The sequence below is a fragment of the Varanus komodoensis genome, unplaced genomic scaffold (genome assembly GCF_004798865.1).
Source record: "Varanus komodoensis strain SLA01 unplaced genomic scaffold, ASM479886v1 scaffold29_1, whole genome shotgun sequence".
NCBI lineage: Eukaryota > Metazoa > Chordata > Lepidosauria > Squamata > Varanidae > Varanus > Varanus komodoensis.
In genome coordinates this window covers 12,105,136-12,118,098 of record NW_025335759.1, presented here as the reverse complement: position 1 = coordinate 12,118,098, position 12,963 = coordinate 12,105,136, and the positions used below count along the sequence as shown (strand labels likewise).

General features: G+C 58.5%; 1 protein-coding gene across 2 annotated transcripts in view; it reads left to right on the top strand.

The window, feature by feature from the left end:
* Nucleotides 1–12,963, top strand: part of MAP4K1 (mitogen-activated protein kinase kinase kinase kinase 1) — a 33,078-nt gene that overhangs the window by 17,824 nt on the left and 2,291 nt on the right. For both annotated transcript variants that reach the window (XM_044434930.1, XM_044434929.1), the window contains exons 12-27: nucleotides 408–527; nucleotides 719–800; nucleotides 969–1,027; nucleotides 1,337–1,401; nucleotides 1,762–1,806; nucleotides 2,815–2,838; nucleotides 3,578–3,620; nucleotides 3,895–4,063; nucleotides 7,054–7,130; nucleotides 7,950–8,034; nucleotides 8,446–8,522; nucleotides 9,142–9,202; nucleotides 10,986–11,091; nucleotides 12,029–12,087; nucleotides 12,274–12,377; nucleotides 12,664–12,838. In XM_044434930.1, coding sequence (XP_044290865.1) covers nucleotides 408–527; nucleotides 719–800; nucleotides 969–1,027; nucleotides 1,337–1,401; nucleotides 1,762–1,806; nucleotides 2,815–2,838; nucleotides 3,578–3,620; nucleotides 3,895–4,063; nucleotides 7,054–7,130; nucleotides 7,950–8,034; nucleotides 8,446–8,522; nucleotides 9,142–9,202; nucleotides 10,986–11,091; nucleotides 12,029–12,087; nucleotides 12,274–12,377; nucleotides 12,664–12,838 — 1,351 coding nt within the window. The remainder of the gene's footprint in view (nucleotides 1–407; nucleotides 528–718; nucleotides 801–968; nucleotides 1,028–1,336; nucleotides 1,402–1,761; nucleotides 1,807–2,814; nucleotides 2,839–3,577; nucleotides 3,621–3,894; nucleotides 4,064–7,053; nucleotides 7,131–7,949; nucleotides 8,035–8,445; nucleotides 8,523–9,141; nucleotides 9,203–10,985; nucleotides 11,092–12,028; nucleotides 12,088–12,273; nucleotides 12,378–12,663; nucleotides 12,839–12,963) is intronic.

Sequence of the window (12,963 nt, the reverse complement as noted above, 5' to 3'; positions counted from 1 at the left end):
GTGAGTGCCAGCGGTCCTCCGCTCTCCTCCTCCCTGCCCAGGATGTCAGCCAGGCCGGCACGTCAGATCCGCCCTGAGCGACGGCACTTGCTTTGGGGCGCGTGGTTCTGACATGGAGCTGCGGCGAGAACTGGCCTCTGGTTTGCTTGTTTGTGAATTGCCACTTTTCCTCAAAACCAAGGCTACCTAAGGTGTGGGGGGGCTTCCAGGGTTTCCAGAAACGCCCTCATGGAGAAGCACCATGTGCCTACAACCAGGAAGGGACCTCTGCTCAAATTTCCCTTGCACTGCAGAAGAAGCAAACCTCTCTCTGGTGTGTTAGAAAGACAGTGACCCTGCTCCCACTCGTGTGGCTCTGCCCCAGGCTGGCGTCTAACTGCCCCCCAACAATCCCTTCCGCCCTGCAGCATCAGCTAGTTGCTCAGCCGGGACTGAGCTGCAGCCTGACCCTTGACCTCCTGGAGAAACTGCGGTATCCTGACAAGTTCCCCAGCTGTAGAGGAGAGACAGATGAAGAGGAGCAAGAGGTGAGAACCGCTGGGATGAGGCCGGAGGAGGGCGACCAGAAGCGTGTGGGGCCGCTTCCCTCGTACTCTTCTAAATCCTGCGGACGATGCTGCAGGGAGTTCTCTGGTTGGTGCTTCAGGGCCTGTAAGGCGGGATGCGCCCCCTCCTCCCGCACACCCAGCAAACTAATGTGGTGGTTTCTCGGCCGCAGCCGCCTCCGCCTCCCGTGCCCCGAAGGATCCGCTCCAGCCAGCGCCAGGGCGTGACCTCACCTGGATGCGCCAGTCCAAGGGGTATGTCTGTCCTGCTGCCGCCTCCTGCCCAGCTAAGCGGGCATCCACCCTTCTTGGCTCCCCTGGCCCCCCCTTTGAGTCACACGTCCTCTCCCCCAGGAGCAGCCCCTCCCCAGGACCTCCCCCACTGCAGAGTCTCTGTTTTAAATCCCGTTACTTTCGTTGCAGCCCATAATTTCGGTCACACTCTCAGAAACGCAGAGAGTCTGGAATCCTCGAACTTCACGGTACCTCCTCTTCCCTGCTTCTCCCCCAACCCGGTGGGCAAGCGCCGGCCCCCTTGGCAGCAGATGCTCGCGCTGGCGATCCTTCGGGATTTGAGAAAGGGAAAGGCATTTGGGAAACCCCGAGGCCTGGATTTGGCATGCCCCCGTCCCCAACCTGATGCCACCCAGATACGCTGGACTCCAGCTCCCATCATCCCCCTGGAGGGGGCCCTGATCAACTTTGGCTAATACCACCACCGCCACGGCCTTTCCTTTTAAGGAGAAGCCGGAGCCTGATGCCAACCGGCAGTTTTGGCCTTCTGCTTGCAGGAATTCTCCGCGGATTCTGGGTGCAGCTTTGGCAGCCACCTCTACAGCGCTGCACCTGGCACCAGGTAAGCGCACAAGGGAGGGGGATGGGCTGCCGCTGGCTCACCTTGGCAGCTGCCAGACAGCCCCTGGGCAGACCGAAAGCCACCGAAACCTAGAATTCACCCGTGCGTATCAGCCTGTTTATAATTCCCATGGCTACTGCCAGTCCCGACTCTTTCCCCTCCTCGTGCCTGTGAAGTCCATGGGCAAAATCCAGTCATGATTCAAAAGCATGGAGTCTAGGAGGTGCGTCTCCCGAGCTGCCATCACTCTGGATATCTTGCCCCATTTCAAGTCGCAGCAGGTCGGTTTGCCCGTCGCTGGTAAGTCCACCTGCGTTGCCGGTTTCTCAGCCGTATCTCCTACATCCCTTTGCTTTGCAGGAAGGACCTGAGCGACTCAGACCACGATTATGACGACGTGGACATGTAAGTGGAAGAATCTCCCCGAGGAGGATTCTGTCCGCCTGGGATCCAGCCCACAAGCCAGACCCAACCCACTAGCGGTTATGCTACAGAGGCCCCCTCAGCCGACACAAAATATTCCCTCTCCGCGGGGCTGCGTGTTTTTACTAAGTAAGGCCAGTGGGCTGTGGCAGCAGGGAATAAGCCGTGGGGCTGGGGACCACTCTGTGATGCCGGAGTTCGCGGGCCTACTCAGAACAGGCGGGTGTGCCCAAGACTGGCCCGTCGCGCGCCTGCGCGTGGATCGCTCTCTCATGGGGAAGCGGCTGGGCTCTTGCTGCCCAGACGGACGGGCTGCCACTGGTCGGCGCACTTCCTGCGCACCCGCTCTGTCCCCTCATCTTAAGCGCACGGAGCGTCGAACGCCGCAAAACAGATCCCTCCGGGTCGCCAATCTCGCCCTAAGCACCCGGGGGAGGTGGCAATGTACTTTCCTCAGTCAGTATAGATTCCGATCCGCAGCACAGCATCCAGACCATCCTGCACCAACTTCGCCACTACGGCTTGGCCGTTTGCAGGAAGCGGTGGCCCTGGGGGGGGAGGCAGTGATCTCCCCCCTGCACTCCCTTGGCCCCCAATCAAGGTCCCCTTCTCCCCAAAGCTACTGTTGGAACTACAGCGCAGAGGAGGGGTAGACGAGGCGCAAGGGCCCGCTCTGTGCCTGCATGCCGTGTCTGCTCGATGCTTCCAGAGGCCCGAGTTGTGCCCAAAGGGCAAATGATCTGAAGTGTGAAAAGGAGACCGGGGGGGGGGGGGGGGGGGGGCAGCGCGGTGTGGTGCCTGTCGCTCGCCCTTGGCTGGGCTGTGGGAGGGGCTGGAGCCAGGGGGGTGCGCTGGAGCCAGAAGGGCGGGCGGGCTCAGCCCCCCGTGGCGTTCCACACAGCAGCCCCTCCGCTCCTGGCACCCAGAGGGCTCCTCTAACGCTCGCTTGCATTTCTTCCCCTCACGGCACCGCTTCATGCCTGCCCTCAGCCCCAGCAGAAGCCATCCGAGCAGGTACCTCTTTCCAGGTGGATTTTCCAGTGTCGATATGGGGAAGAGTGGTGGGGCAGAGTGGGGGGCCGCGCTCCGTCCGCCTGGCCGTCGGCTGGAGTGCTGTGACATCACACAGTGCTGGCAGCTGCCCCCCCCCCGCCCAGCTTAGAGGGGCGCTGAGTCCCAGAGCGGTGGGGCTCAGCTCCTGTGAGGGAGGACGTGTGCTTGGTTTGGGCAACGGGAGGCTGTGATGTGCTGAGGGGAGAGGGGGCTGCTGAGAGGGGAGCAGGGAGCGAGGGACGGATCCAGGGGGGTGCGGGGCCGGAAGGACGCAGGCACCAAGGCGGCGGGCACGGGGAGGAGAGCTTTGCGTGGACCGGTGAGCCGAAGGGGCTCCTCCTGCCGCGGGGACGGGGGGCCCTGCCCCTTCCCTCGGCCACCGGTCATCGGTGGCTTCCCAGCTTTTGCACAGAAGTCAAGTTGCAGTCAAGTTGCAACAACCAGATTCAGGCTCCACAGCAGGAAGCGCTTCCTCACCATCAGAGCAAGACGACACAGACCCAGCGGCCTGCGCAGGTCGTGGGCCTCCCACACCACACTACATTCAAAAAGAAACTGGATGGCCATCTGAGTGGGATGGTGTGAACTGGTTTCCAGTAACAGCAGTGGGAGGGCCCATGGGTGGGGGCGGGGGGAGAAGAATGGGAAACGGGACCACCTGCACTGTCCTGGAACCTCTCTCCTCTTCGCTTCCTTTCAGTGAGACCTCAGCGGCTGAGCCCCCTCCCCCGCTGCCTCCCAAGGTAAGTCAGAGAGCCCCCCCCCCGCATGCACATACTTTCGAAGGAAAAAATAAAGCCGAGGCCAGCCGCCATGGGGGAGTGGCCGGGGGTGTGCCTGGCCCCCCAGCACTGGATGCTCCCCACTTACTTGGATGCAGCTCCCCAGGGCAGGGCAGGGCAGGGCAGGGGCAGCCCAAAGGCTGCCGAGGGTTGCGCGCCTGCCATGCGCTCTCTTTCCACGCCGAGAGACCGCATCTTAACCGAGCTGTGACCACCTGCACCCTTCTTTCTGCAGCCCAAACTCTGGATCTCCCCGGATGAGACCGTGGCGGAACGAGTCCCCTTGCGGCGCCCTGCCAAGCCCATCTTCCGTGGGCGCTGCTCTAGTGGCCCCGTGATGAGCTGGGCTCCTCAGCAAGCCACGCCGGCGGAGGCCCAGCTCGCCCACCTCACCGCCAGATCAGGTACCGAAATAGCCAGGAGGAGCGACCCCCACGTGCGGGCGTGCGGGCCGCTGGCAGAAACGGCCGTGCGGAGCCATGGGCAGAGTCGGGGAGCCGCGGCCATCCCCCCAAGGCCGATGCCGCCCCGTGTCATCCCTGGCAGTCCAGCCACCATCCTCTTCATTAGAAGCAACCGCCTAAGGGCCCACTCTGAAAGGGCCAGCCGCCTGATGGGACATGCTGGGAAGGGTCCTGAGGCCGCCCGCCCGCCCGCCCCGTGCTGAGGCTGAGGCTGAGCAGGGCCGGGTCTGGTCAGGGCTTGGAGGGGAGGCCGCCCAGAACTGCATGCAGCCCCCTCGAGTTCCACCACAAAAGGAAGGCGGGACAGGAACGAATGAAATGCGCAGGAGTCTCGCAGCCCCTGCCTCAGGAGGCATTTCCAGGAAATGTGCAGCCAGTCTCCACCCAGTTCCGCGTTAGGGAGTCAGTCCCGGGACTGAGGTTCTGGTAGATCCCCCCCCCCCCCCACCACTTCTGAAAGGGTGAAATGCGCCTCCTGTGGCTTAAGTGATGGTGGTGACCTGGACCTGCCCCCTTGGCCTCCCAAGGCAGTTTAACATGGAATGTGGCCCTTGGGCTGCAAGAGCCCCCCCACCCCACCCCACCCCACCCAGGTGTAAGGGCCCTGCAGTGACTCACAAGCCTCAGAAGTCTGTGCTGTAAGGAGAAGATCCAGGTTCTGTTTCAGCAAGTCGGGAGCAGGCGGCTAAGCCCTGAGTCAGGAAGCCCTTGGTCAGGTTCTCACCTCCCTGGGGAAGTCGCCAGGTGTCGGGCCTCAGCCAAGCTCAGAAATGAGCTGCGGCTGCAGGAGGGAGAAGGGCCCCCATTAAAGGGCCAGAGGCGGTTGGGATGCACGGGTGGCTGGGGGCAGGCCGAGGCAGCACGGGGTGTGGGCAGCCGCGGGGCAAGCTGCTGCAGCCTGCCTGCCTGCCTGCCGCTCCCGGTCAGCCTGGCCAGTGGCCAGGGGGTGCTGCCGTCCGGCGGACCTGGAGGGCGCCAGCAGGGGCAGGCTGGGCTGGATGCAGCCCAGGGAGAGCCAGTCCTCGGCTGCGAGACTCGACGAAGGTGCACCGGGGGAACGGAGACCGGGCGCCCTCCTCCCAGGCCCCCTGCAGGAGGGGCGGGTTAGGATGGGAGCCATTGCCAGTCGCGTGTGGTGTGGTGTGTCGGCGGGGTTGGGGTGGGAGTGGTGGCGGGTGCAGCCCAGCACACGGGGAGGCTGCCAGCTCCGGCGGCCGAGAAGCCGGCTTAAGGCCAGAGTAGACGCTCCGTCTACCACAGCCGCCACGTGCGCTACAGGTGCAGGGCCTTTGCTACAAAACGCACCCGACCGCTGCCGGACGTTCTGTTGCCCCGGCACTCGCTGGAGACATGGGGCGGGTGGAGCAGGGCTGGGCCAGCGGGAGATTTTCTCCCCCAGTGCGAATCCCAGAGCGGGAGGAAGGCCCTTTCTCAGGACAGCTGGGAAGAAAAGAGCGGAATCCCCCCTCCAAGCCTGCCTTGATCAGCACGTCCCCCGCTTTTTTAAAATTTGCGTGTTTACACGGTTTTTTTGTAGAGAGTGAGCTCGATCCACAGAGTTTCGCCTGCCACAAGATGCTGCAAAAGGTCAGGGGCGGGAGCCTGGATGGTGCCCTCACCTGACTGCCTTATACTGTAGGCTTAGACGTTCTCCTCTGTCCTCAGCAGTGCCATCTGAAGTATGCTGGATAATTGTGATGGCCTGCCTTGCAGGGTTGTTGCAATAGCTACACCAGCTTTGTCTTCATTTGCTTTGTTTCAGTCATTAACCAGAAAAAAGTCTCGATGCTGGACAAAGTAATTCAAGTGGTTTACGCATTAAAATGTGTTTTGTGTGCTACTAGATCAGTTTAAAGTATGTGACATAAAGCCCATTTTCAGCAGAGTTACTCTAGGAACAATATTTGGCAGATCTGACCAGCATCTATGATTTTAAAAATAGCAGCATGTATCCCTTACCTATCAAGATGGAGAGCATTAAAGGAAACAGCACAATTACCCTCAACCGAGCTGTTTCCACAGAGACAAACCCACAAATGATCAATATTACTGTATCCTCCCTCCAGTACAGAAGTGGCCAGTAGTTGAAATCCTAGCAAATTTTTGTCTATTTTGATTAAGGAATTCCCCAGTTCATGTTGATCTGTCTGGTCTTGTCGCCTCGATTCCAACCTGAGGAAACCAAATCACACCAAGAGCACCCAAATTCGAGTTGCAAGACAGCGACAGGCATGCCATAATTTGAACAGCACCACCCCAGTCTCCATCCTGCCCCCTGACCTACTGTAGCTTCCTCCAAACGGAGGCCAATGGCCAGGCTGGCTGGGGAGGATGGGATTGTAGTCCAATACATGGAGGGCACCAGACTGGAGAACACTGCAGTTCGGTCTAAGCAGCGGTCAAGGAAAGGATCGCACTGTCCTCTGAGAGGCCTGCCTTCGTCTCCCGCCCTGCTTCTCTTCCCTGCCTGGGCTTGGCGTGCGACACCTCTGGGGGAAGCAGCCGTGTGGCCTGTTGTGAGGCTCTGTGACAGGCGACTGCATGCCTTGACAACCATTAGCAAATTGTGCAGCATGTGACCAGTGGGCTTGTGGGTGGGGAAGAGCCACTGCCACGGCCTCTTTTCCCCAGTGATCACGTGGCCCCCGTGGTTAATTGTAGACCAGAAGCCTCCTGGGGCAGGATCTGTCCTCTGATGCTTTGAAATGCGCCACACATGTGTAAGGGGCCACCTTAATTCTTATTAAAATAGTTCCATTGACTGGGATGTGAATGAGAGACGATTTGAATACACCCAGCCCTGACCGGAAAGAGCCCATGCCCCCCACTGCCTTTGCCAAATGTTGCCTTAAGCCAGGCTCGATCGCCCTTGGTGTCAGGACAGGTGCTGGAGAGCGGGGAGGCCTGAGTCTTATTTTGGCCCTTTGCAGTCCCCGAACTGCGACCCGTCCCCCAGAACGAAGAGCCACCCGTCCTTCCACCCAAGCCGGAGAAGAAGCAGAAACCGGTAAGTGCACAGAGCCTGCATGCTCATCCTCTCTAAGCTTTCATTAGTCAGAGCCCTCTTTCTAGTTCTTGATTAAAGTGGTGCTGGGAGGCCGAGGAGGTCATATCAACAACCAAAACACACCATTTCCAGTGCAACACTGCAAAAATAAGCCCACAAAAGATACCAAAGTGTGAAGGAGTAGCAGCTGGACAACCCCAGGGAGCCCCCTGCACCCGGGTTTCTGTCCAAGCCGCTTGTCTGACACCACACCTCCAGCTGTGAGGCTCTGCTTCTTGCACAGGCGCGCAATGCGCAGCCTTCTCTGATGAAGGCACAGACCATCATCCTCTGAGATAGTGCGGCCCCTCTCCATTGCAGGTGACTGGGTGACCCTGTCGCACCTGGTGCAGAGAGGCAGGAGAATGACCCATTCCCAAGGAGCATACCTCGAAGGAGGTCAGGCAGGGACTCATGCTGAGATGCAACGAGCTGCTTCCCTCGGGGCCCGAGTGTGTCCCTGCGCCACGTGTGCCTGCATCAAGCAATTCAGTAGAATGACTCCCAGCAGAGGCTGGTGAAAGGGAGACATGACCTCAGAGCAGGGACTCCTTCTGGGAACAGCAGGTCAACCTCCTCTGTATGGTCATGGCTGGTTTGAACTCTTGGCCAGTAAGTCTTGCATGATTTAGTTTATTTCTAGGGCGCGCTCCGTGCAGTGAGATGAGAAGAGGGGGCAGTTGTGTCCTGAGGATGGTGCTCGGGGCAAGATGGCCGAGTGGTTGGAGCACCCAGGACACTCTCTGCTCAGAGGTGACCGCGGCATCCTTCTCTTTGCAGGCCCGGGCGCTCTTCAGGAAGATTTTTAACGAGTGCCCCTTGCACGTCACCTCAGTGACTGCGTGGACCCATCCAAGTACCAACGGTAGGAGTGGGGCCGAGCAGCCGGGTGGGAGGCCAGTGCCCAGGCGATTCCCCTAAGGAGAGACTCACCATCGCCCCCCCAGGCCCCCGCTGGGTTCCTTGTCAGTGCTGGGCCTGCTTCAGCATCCTAGTCCTCGCTCATGAGCACGCCTGCAGCAGTGTTCGTAGCATCGTGGAACGGGGGTGCATAGCTTTGGGGGGTCTTTCCTGCCTTGCCTCCTTAGGCTCGCCCTACTTGGCCGAGTCCCCGTGGGTTCCCAGCCCCGCCAGACCCTTCCGCCAGGGCACAAAGGCAATAGCCTGCGGAAGAGGGGACCCCTGGGGTGCCGTCCTGGGCTCAGTGCAAGCTGTAACGGAGTGATGCCGTCGGCTGTTCCCCTGCCGCCGCCTGTGTTTCCTCCCCGTTTTGCAGAGCCACACTTGATTCTGGGTGCCGAAGAAGGGATATTTGCCTTGAATCGGAGCGAGCTGGAACCCACCCTGGAGCTGGTGAGACGGACGGGCTGCTGCGGGGAGGGCTTGGAAGACGAGAACCCACATGGGAGGGGGCGGGACAGAGGAGGAGGGCCGCTAGCATCTGACAGTGGTGCAGCAGAACAGACGGTTAAAAGCCTCAGACAGGATTGCTTAACCTGGATTAATTGCCACTCTTTTACCACTTTGCCATCCTTGCCATCAAGCTTGGAATTGGTGGATTCCAAGGAAGCACCTCTACGCTCCCCTCACATGTAGTGGCTGGATAGGTTTGGGGTGGGAGGGATTTTACTTTTAGAAGTAAAACAACATTAGTCTACAATCCTTACAACAGCTTTGTACTGTTATCCCCCTAAAACCATCGCCTTGGAATTATAATGAATTACAATTCCGTTACATGAGATATTTTTCACTGAATCAGCCGATACGGAGCAACCAGAGTTAAAAATCAGGCATAAGCGAGGGTTAAAATATGCCTGGCTTGCCAAACCCACCCAAAGGCCCTTAAACAGCTGCTTGAAGGCCAGCAATGGGTGAGCCGCTCCGGGAGCCCCCCAAAAGCCACTGCTGAATAATGTTGTGATCTGCCTGCAGGATTGTGAGCTCTTTCTCCTCTTTCCCTCCTTTCGCCAAGCTCTACCACAGCCGCACAACTTGGGTGTACTGTATCGGGAACGTGCTCATGTCCCTTTCTGGTGAGTGGGCCGCACTGGGGCAGGGAGGGAGTGGGTGGCTGCGGGACCGAGGGGCTGAGAAGCGCGGAACAGCCGGCGTGTGTCAGCAGAGTGCAGAGATGAGGGCGAAGGCTTTGCGGGGCCGAGCCGTGTGGGGTGGGAGGAATCCGTGTTGCTCTGTGGAGGAGTGAGGATGGCCGTGGTGAAGAGCCGTTTCCTTCTGAGCCAGGCGACGGCCGTTCTGCGGCCTGCGTCTGTCGGTCTGGGAGGGCGGCCGTTTGCACGGGGACTTTTCAAGCGGAGGCTCAACAGACTGAATCTGGGGCACATGGCATTGCAAGGAAAGATCTGGTGGGCGAGGCTGGAGGCCCTTCTCTACCAGGGCTTGCGCTTGCGCCAGGATCATTCCAACTTGTTTGCTGGTTAATCTTGGTGTCCCACTTTAATTACCTCCCCAAGCATCCTAAACCCCACAAAATGAACATTTTTAATTGGGGTACAGAGGAAAGCCTCTGCTCTTTGTCCATGCTAAGCTAAGGACAAGGATGAGGAGATGCCGCCGCCTGCTCGCTCGCTGCCTTTCTGCCGGCCAAATAGGCAGAGGGTAGCAGTGACTCCGGGGGACGGTGGAGGACAGGAAGGCCTGGAGGAAGGTTGTCCATGGGGTCGCGATGGGTTGGACACGACTTCGCGACTAACAACAACAGTGGTGAAAAGGGAGAGAGGAGAGCATCCTGAGCCGGTGAGAGAGGAAGCTCACTGAGGGAAAGGGCTCGCTAGGGATGCCTTCCTTGCCTTTGGCCCGTCGGAAACCAGGAGCCGGCCCTGATGCCGGCCCAGGGAAACAGGCTAGTCTGCAGAAAAGGGCAGGCGACGCTTTGTGTGGCACGAGCACGGGCACTGCTGCCTGCTGGTTTCTGCAGATCCAGGGGCTGGCAAAGGGGTGGAAGCAGCGGGTCACTGGCAGCCCAAAGTCCAGCACGGGCGCCTCAAAGCCTTCATTCTTGCAGCCTCAAGTTTTACCACATGGAAGTGAGAAATGCTTCTCTGACCTTTTCTTGAAAATGGTTCAAGGAAGGTCAGAAGTCCCCTGTAAGAGACAGAAACTTGCTGCAAATGAAAGTGAATGAGCACCACTTTCTTTGGGGAAAGTCTCTGTGTTTTAAAAAGCACATTCTTCCTGGAAGGAGATGAAAAGTTCTAATTAGAATTACTGGGCACCCTTTGTAAGCCCTTTGCAAGTTTCAGTAGCTAGATTATGCAAACCGATCAGCTCTGGCCCAGTGACTCCAGCAGCAGCTTTAGCCGCAGAACTTGGCAAGAGGCATGAAAATAATCATTACCGCTTGCTAATGTCTGGAGATCGATTTGCTGTTAAAACTGCAGAAACAGGACTGTTAAAAAAGTGCATTCTTTCTATTGGTTATAATGTTTACCAAGACTTTAACCAGCTTTAAAACTGTTATTTAAAAGTATGAATTGAATCTGCATAAGCAATTGAAATCTAAGGCAGTCACGCAGGGAAAGCATGAAGAAGGGTCGAAGGGCTGAGCACAATCCTGGCAGAACATTACTCAGCACGCATTACTGAGAACTCAGGAGGAGCCCTGCTGGCTACAAGGAACGCCCTCCCAGCCCAGCATCCTGCCCCCCACAGTGGCAACCAGGTGCCCTGCTAGCAAGCCAGACGTGGAGGCCATGGCCTTGCCTCAGTCCTACAGGTCGGGCTGAACAGAACGCCCCCGATGAATTACGCCCCCTGCAAGCAGCTCCCGTCTCTTTCTCCTCTTTCCCCTCCACTCAGGCAAGTCCCCGCAGCTCTTTTCCCATAATTTGCTGGGCCTCTACGAGCAGAGCAAGCGAGAGCAGCGCCCCGGGCTGTCCATCTCCCCACACAGGCTGCTGCCCAGGTAATTCGTTTCTCAGGAAGGGTGCGAAAGGGGGGCCGAGGAAGACGGTGTGCAGGTGGGCACAGCTCCGTAGCTGCTCCTTCAGCTCCTCAACACTCACACGCATCTGAAGTTGCTGTCACCATCGGTTTCTGGCAGGGCTTTTTTTTCATTCAGGGGCCACCCAACCGGTAAAAAATGCAAAAGTTTCTTCCTGCCCCCTCCAGTCCTTTGCAGGAAGCTAGTGCTGCTAAATCTCTGCTTGCAGCAGTTAAAGGGGAGGAGCCCAGGTTGCAGAGGGAAATAAATGTCGGCAGCTGGATGGAGATTTGAAATGTCAGGGAATCGAAGAAGAGCGGGCTCAGAGTCTCCCTGGGACTGAGGTGGAAAAGGCAAGCATTGGAGGCAGAAGTAGCCGAGTGTATGGCAAGCGAGAGGGGGACGTTTTGCACATGTGCATCGCCACAGGAAGCTTCCAGGTCTGCCCTGCACGAAAAGTCCGCTCAAGGACAGGGCTAGAGACAGGTGGACTGGTAGAACAAAGGCTCTGTAAGGAAGGAAATGGGTGCAAGGAGGGACAGGGTACCTGCTGTGGTTCAGGCTCAGGCTACTGTGGCCAAATTCCCATCGGTTCCTGCAGCTGTGCCTTCTGTAGTATTTTAACACTGCTACTGCTAAGTAAACGAAGCATAAATAGAGCAAATAAAGGCCAGCACATCTGGCCTTTTATACAGTTCCATAAGCAAACACCTCTTTAGGAAGATCCCTGATCTCAGGGAATTTAGCATCTAAGCTACACAGCATCAGAAAGAATGGTGTGGGGTGGATTCAAACAAAGCACCTCACACTTCCTGCCTTCACACCCTCTGGAACAATACAGCAGACATGTTCCCCCTGCCCGCATCTCCGCACCTCCCCACGTGCCGCTGACCTTTCCTCTTCTCTCCCACCGCCCCAGGAAAAACATCACCACCAGCAAGATTCCAGATACCAAAGGATGCCAGAAATGTTGCACAGGTGAGCGCTCTCCCAAGGCTAGCCTGCAGCTGGTACCGCGTGTCTCACACTCCCCGCCCCTCCTTTCCTTTCCTGTGTACACAAACCAGGCTTACAGAAATCCCACCGGACCCACAGCAAGCACGGGAGGGCAGCAGCGACAGAGGATTTTGACCCCCGTTATAGCCTATTCCTCCCTTCCCACAGCAAAAAACACACAGACCGGCTGCCATTACCTCTGTGGCGCACTGGAGGCAGGGGTCGTGCTGCTGCAGTGGTACGAACCCATGCAGAAATTCATGCTGGTCAAGGTAAGGCCTCGTCTTGGGGCTAGAGCGACCCTTCCCTCGTTGGCAGGCCCAGCTCGAATTAACCGGCCACACCCAGGCAGAGCCTACCTGGAAGGAGGCAAACCTAGAGAAGGTGCAGCTGGCACCGTCCTCTCTCCGCACACGGTCTGGGCACCGCTGCCCTGCCACTGCGAGAGGGATGTGCCGAGCGCCCGGGAAGCGAGCCGTACGTGTCCTGCCTGTTCTCCTAAGAGGGCTTGTTTCTGCCGAGGGCCAGGCCTCTCCTCCTCTTCCTCTCTTTTGCCAGTATTTTGACTTCCCACTGCCCTCACCGCTTCCTGTGTTCGAGATGCTGGTGACCCCTGACGAGGAGTACCCGGCGGTCTGCATCGGCGTGAGCAAGGGTCCTCCGGGGCAGCCGGTGCAGTTCCAGATCATCAACCTCAACTCGCTCACCTCCTGGTTCATCGATGACGGCAGTGGTAAGGCCACAAGAAGCACGCCTGTCTCCGCGGGGGCCAAGGCCCAGAAATACGGCCCGGGAGCAGGCGGGCAATCAGGAAAGCGTGGGAAGCAGACCGCTCACTGTGCAGCATGCCAGGCTTCC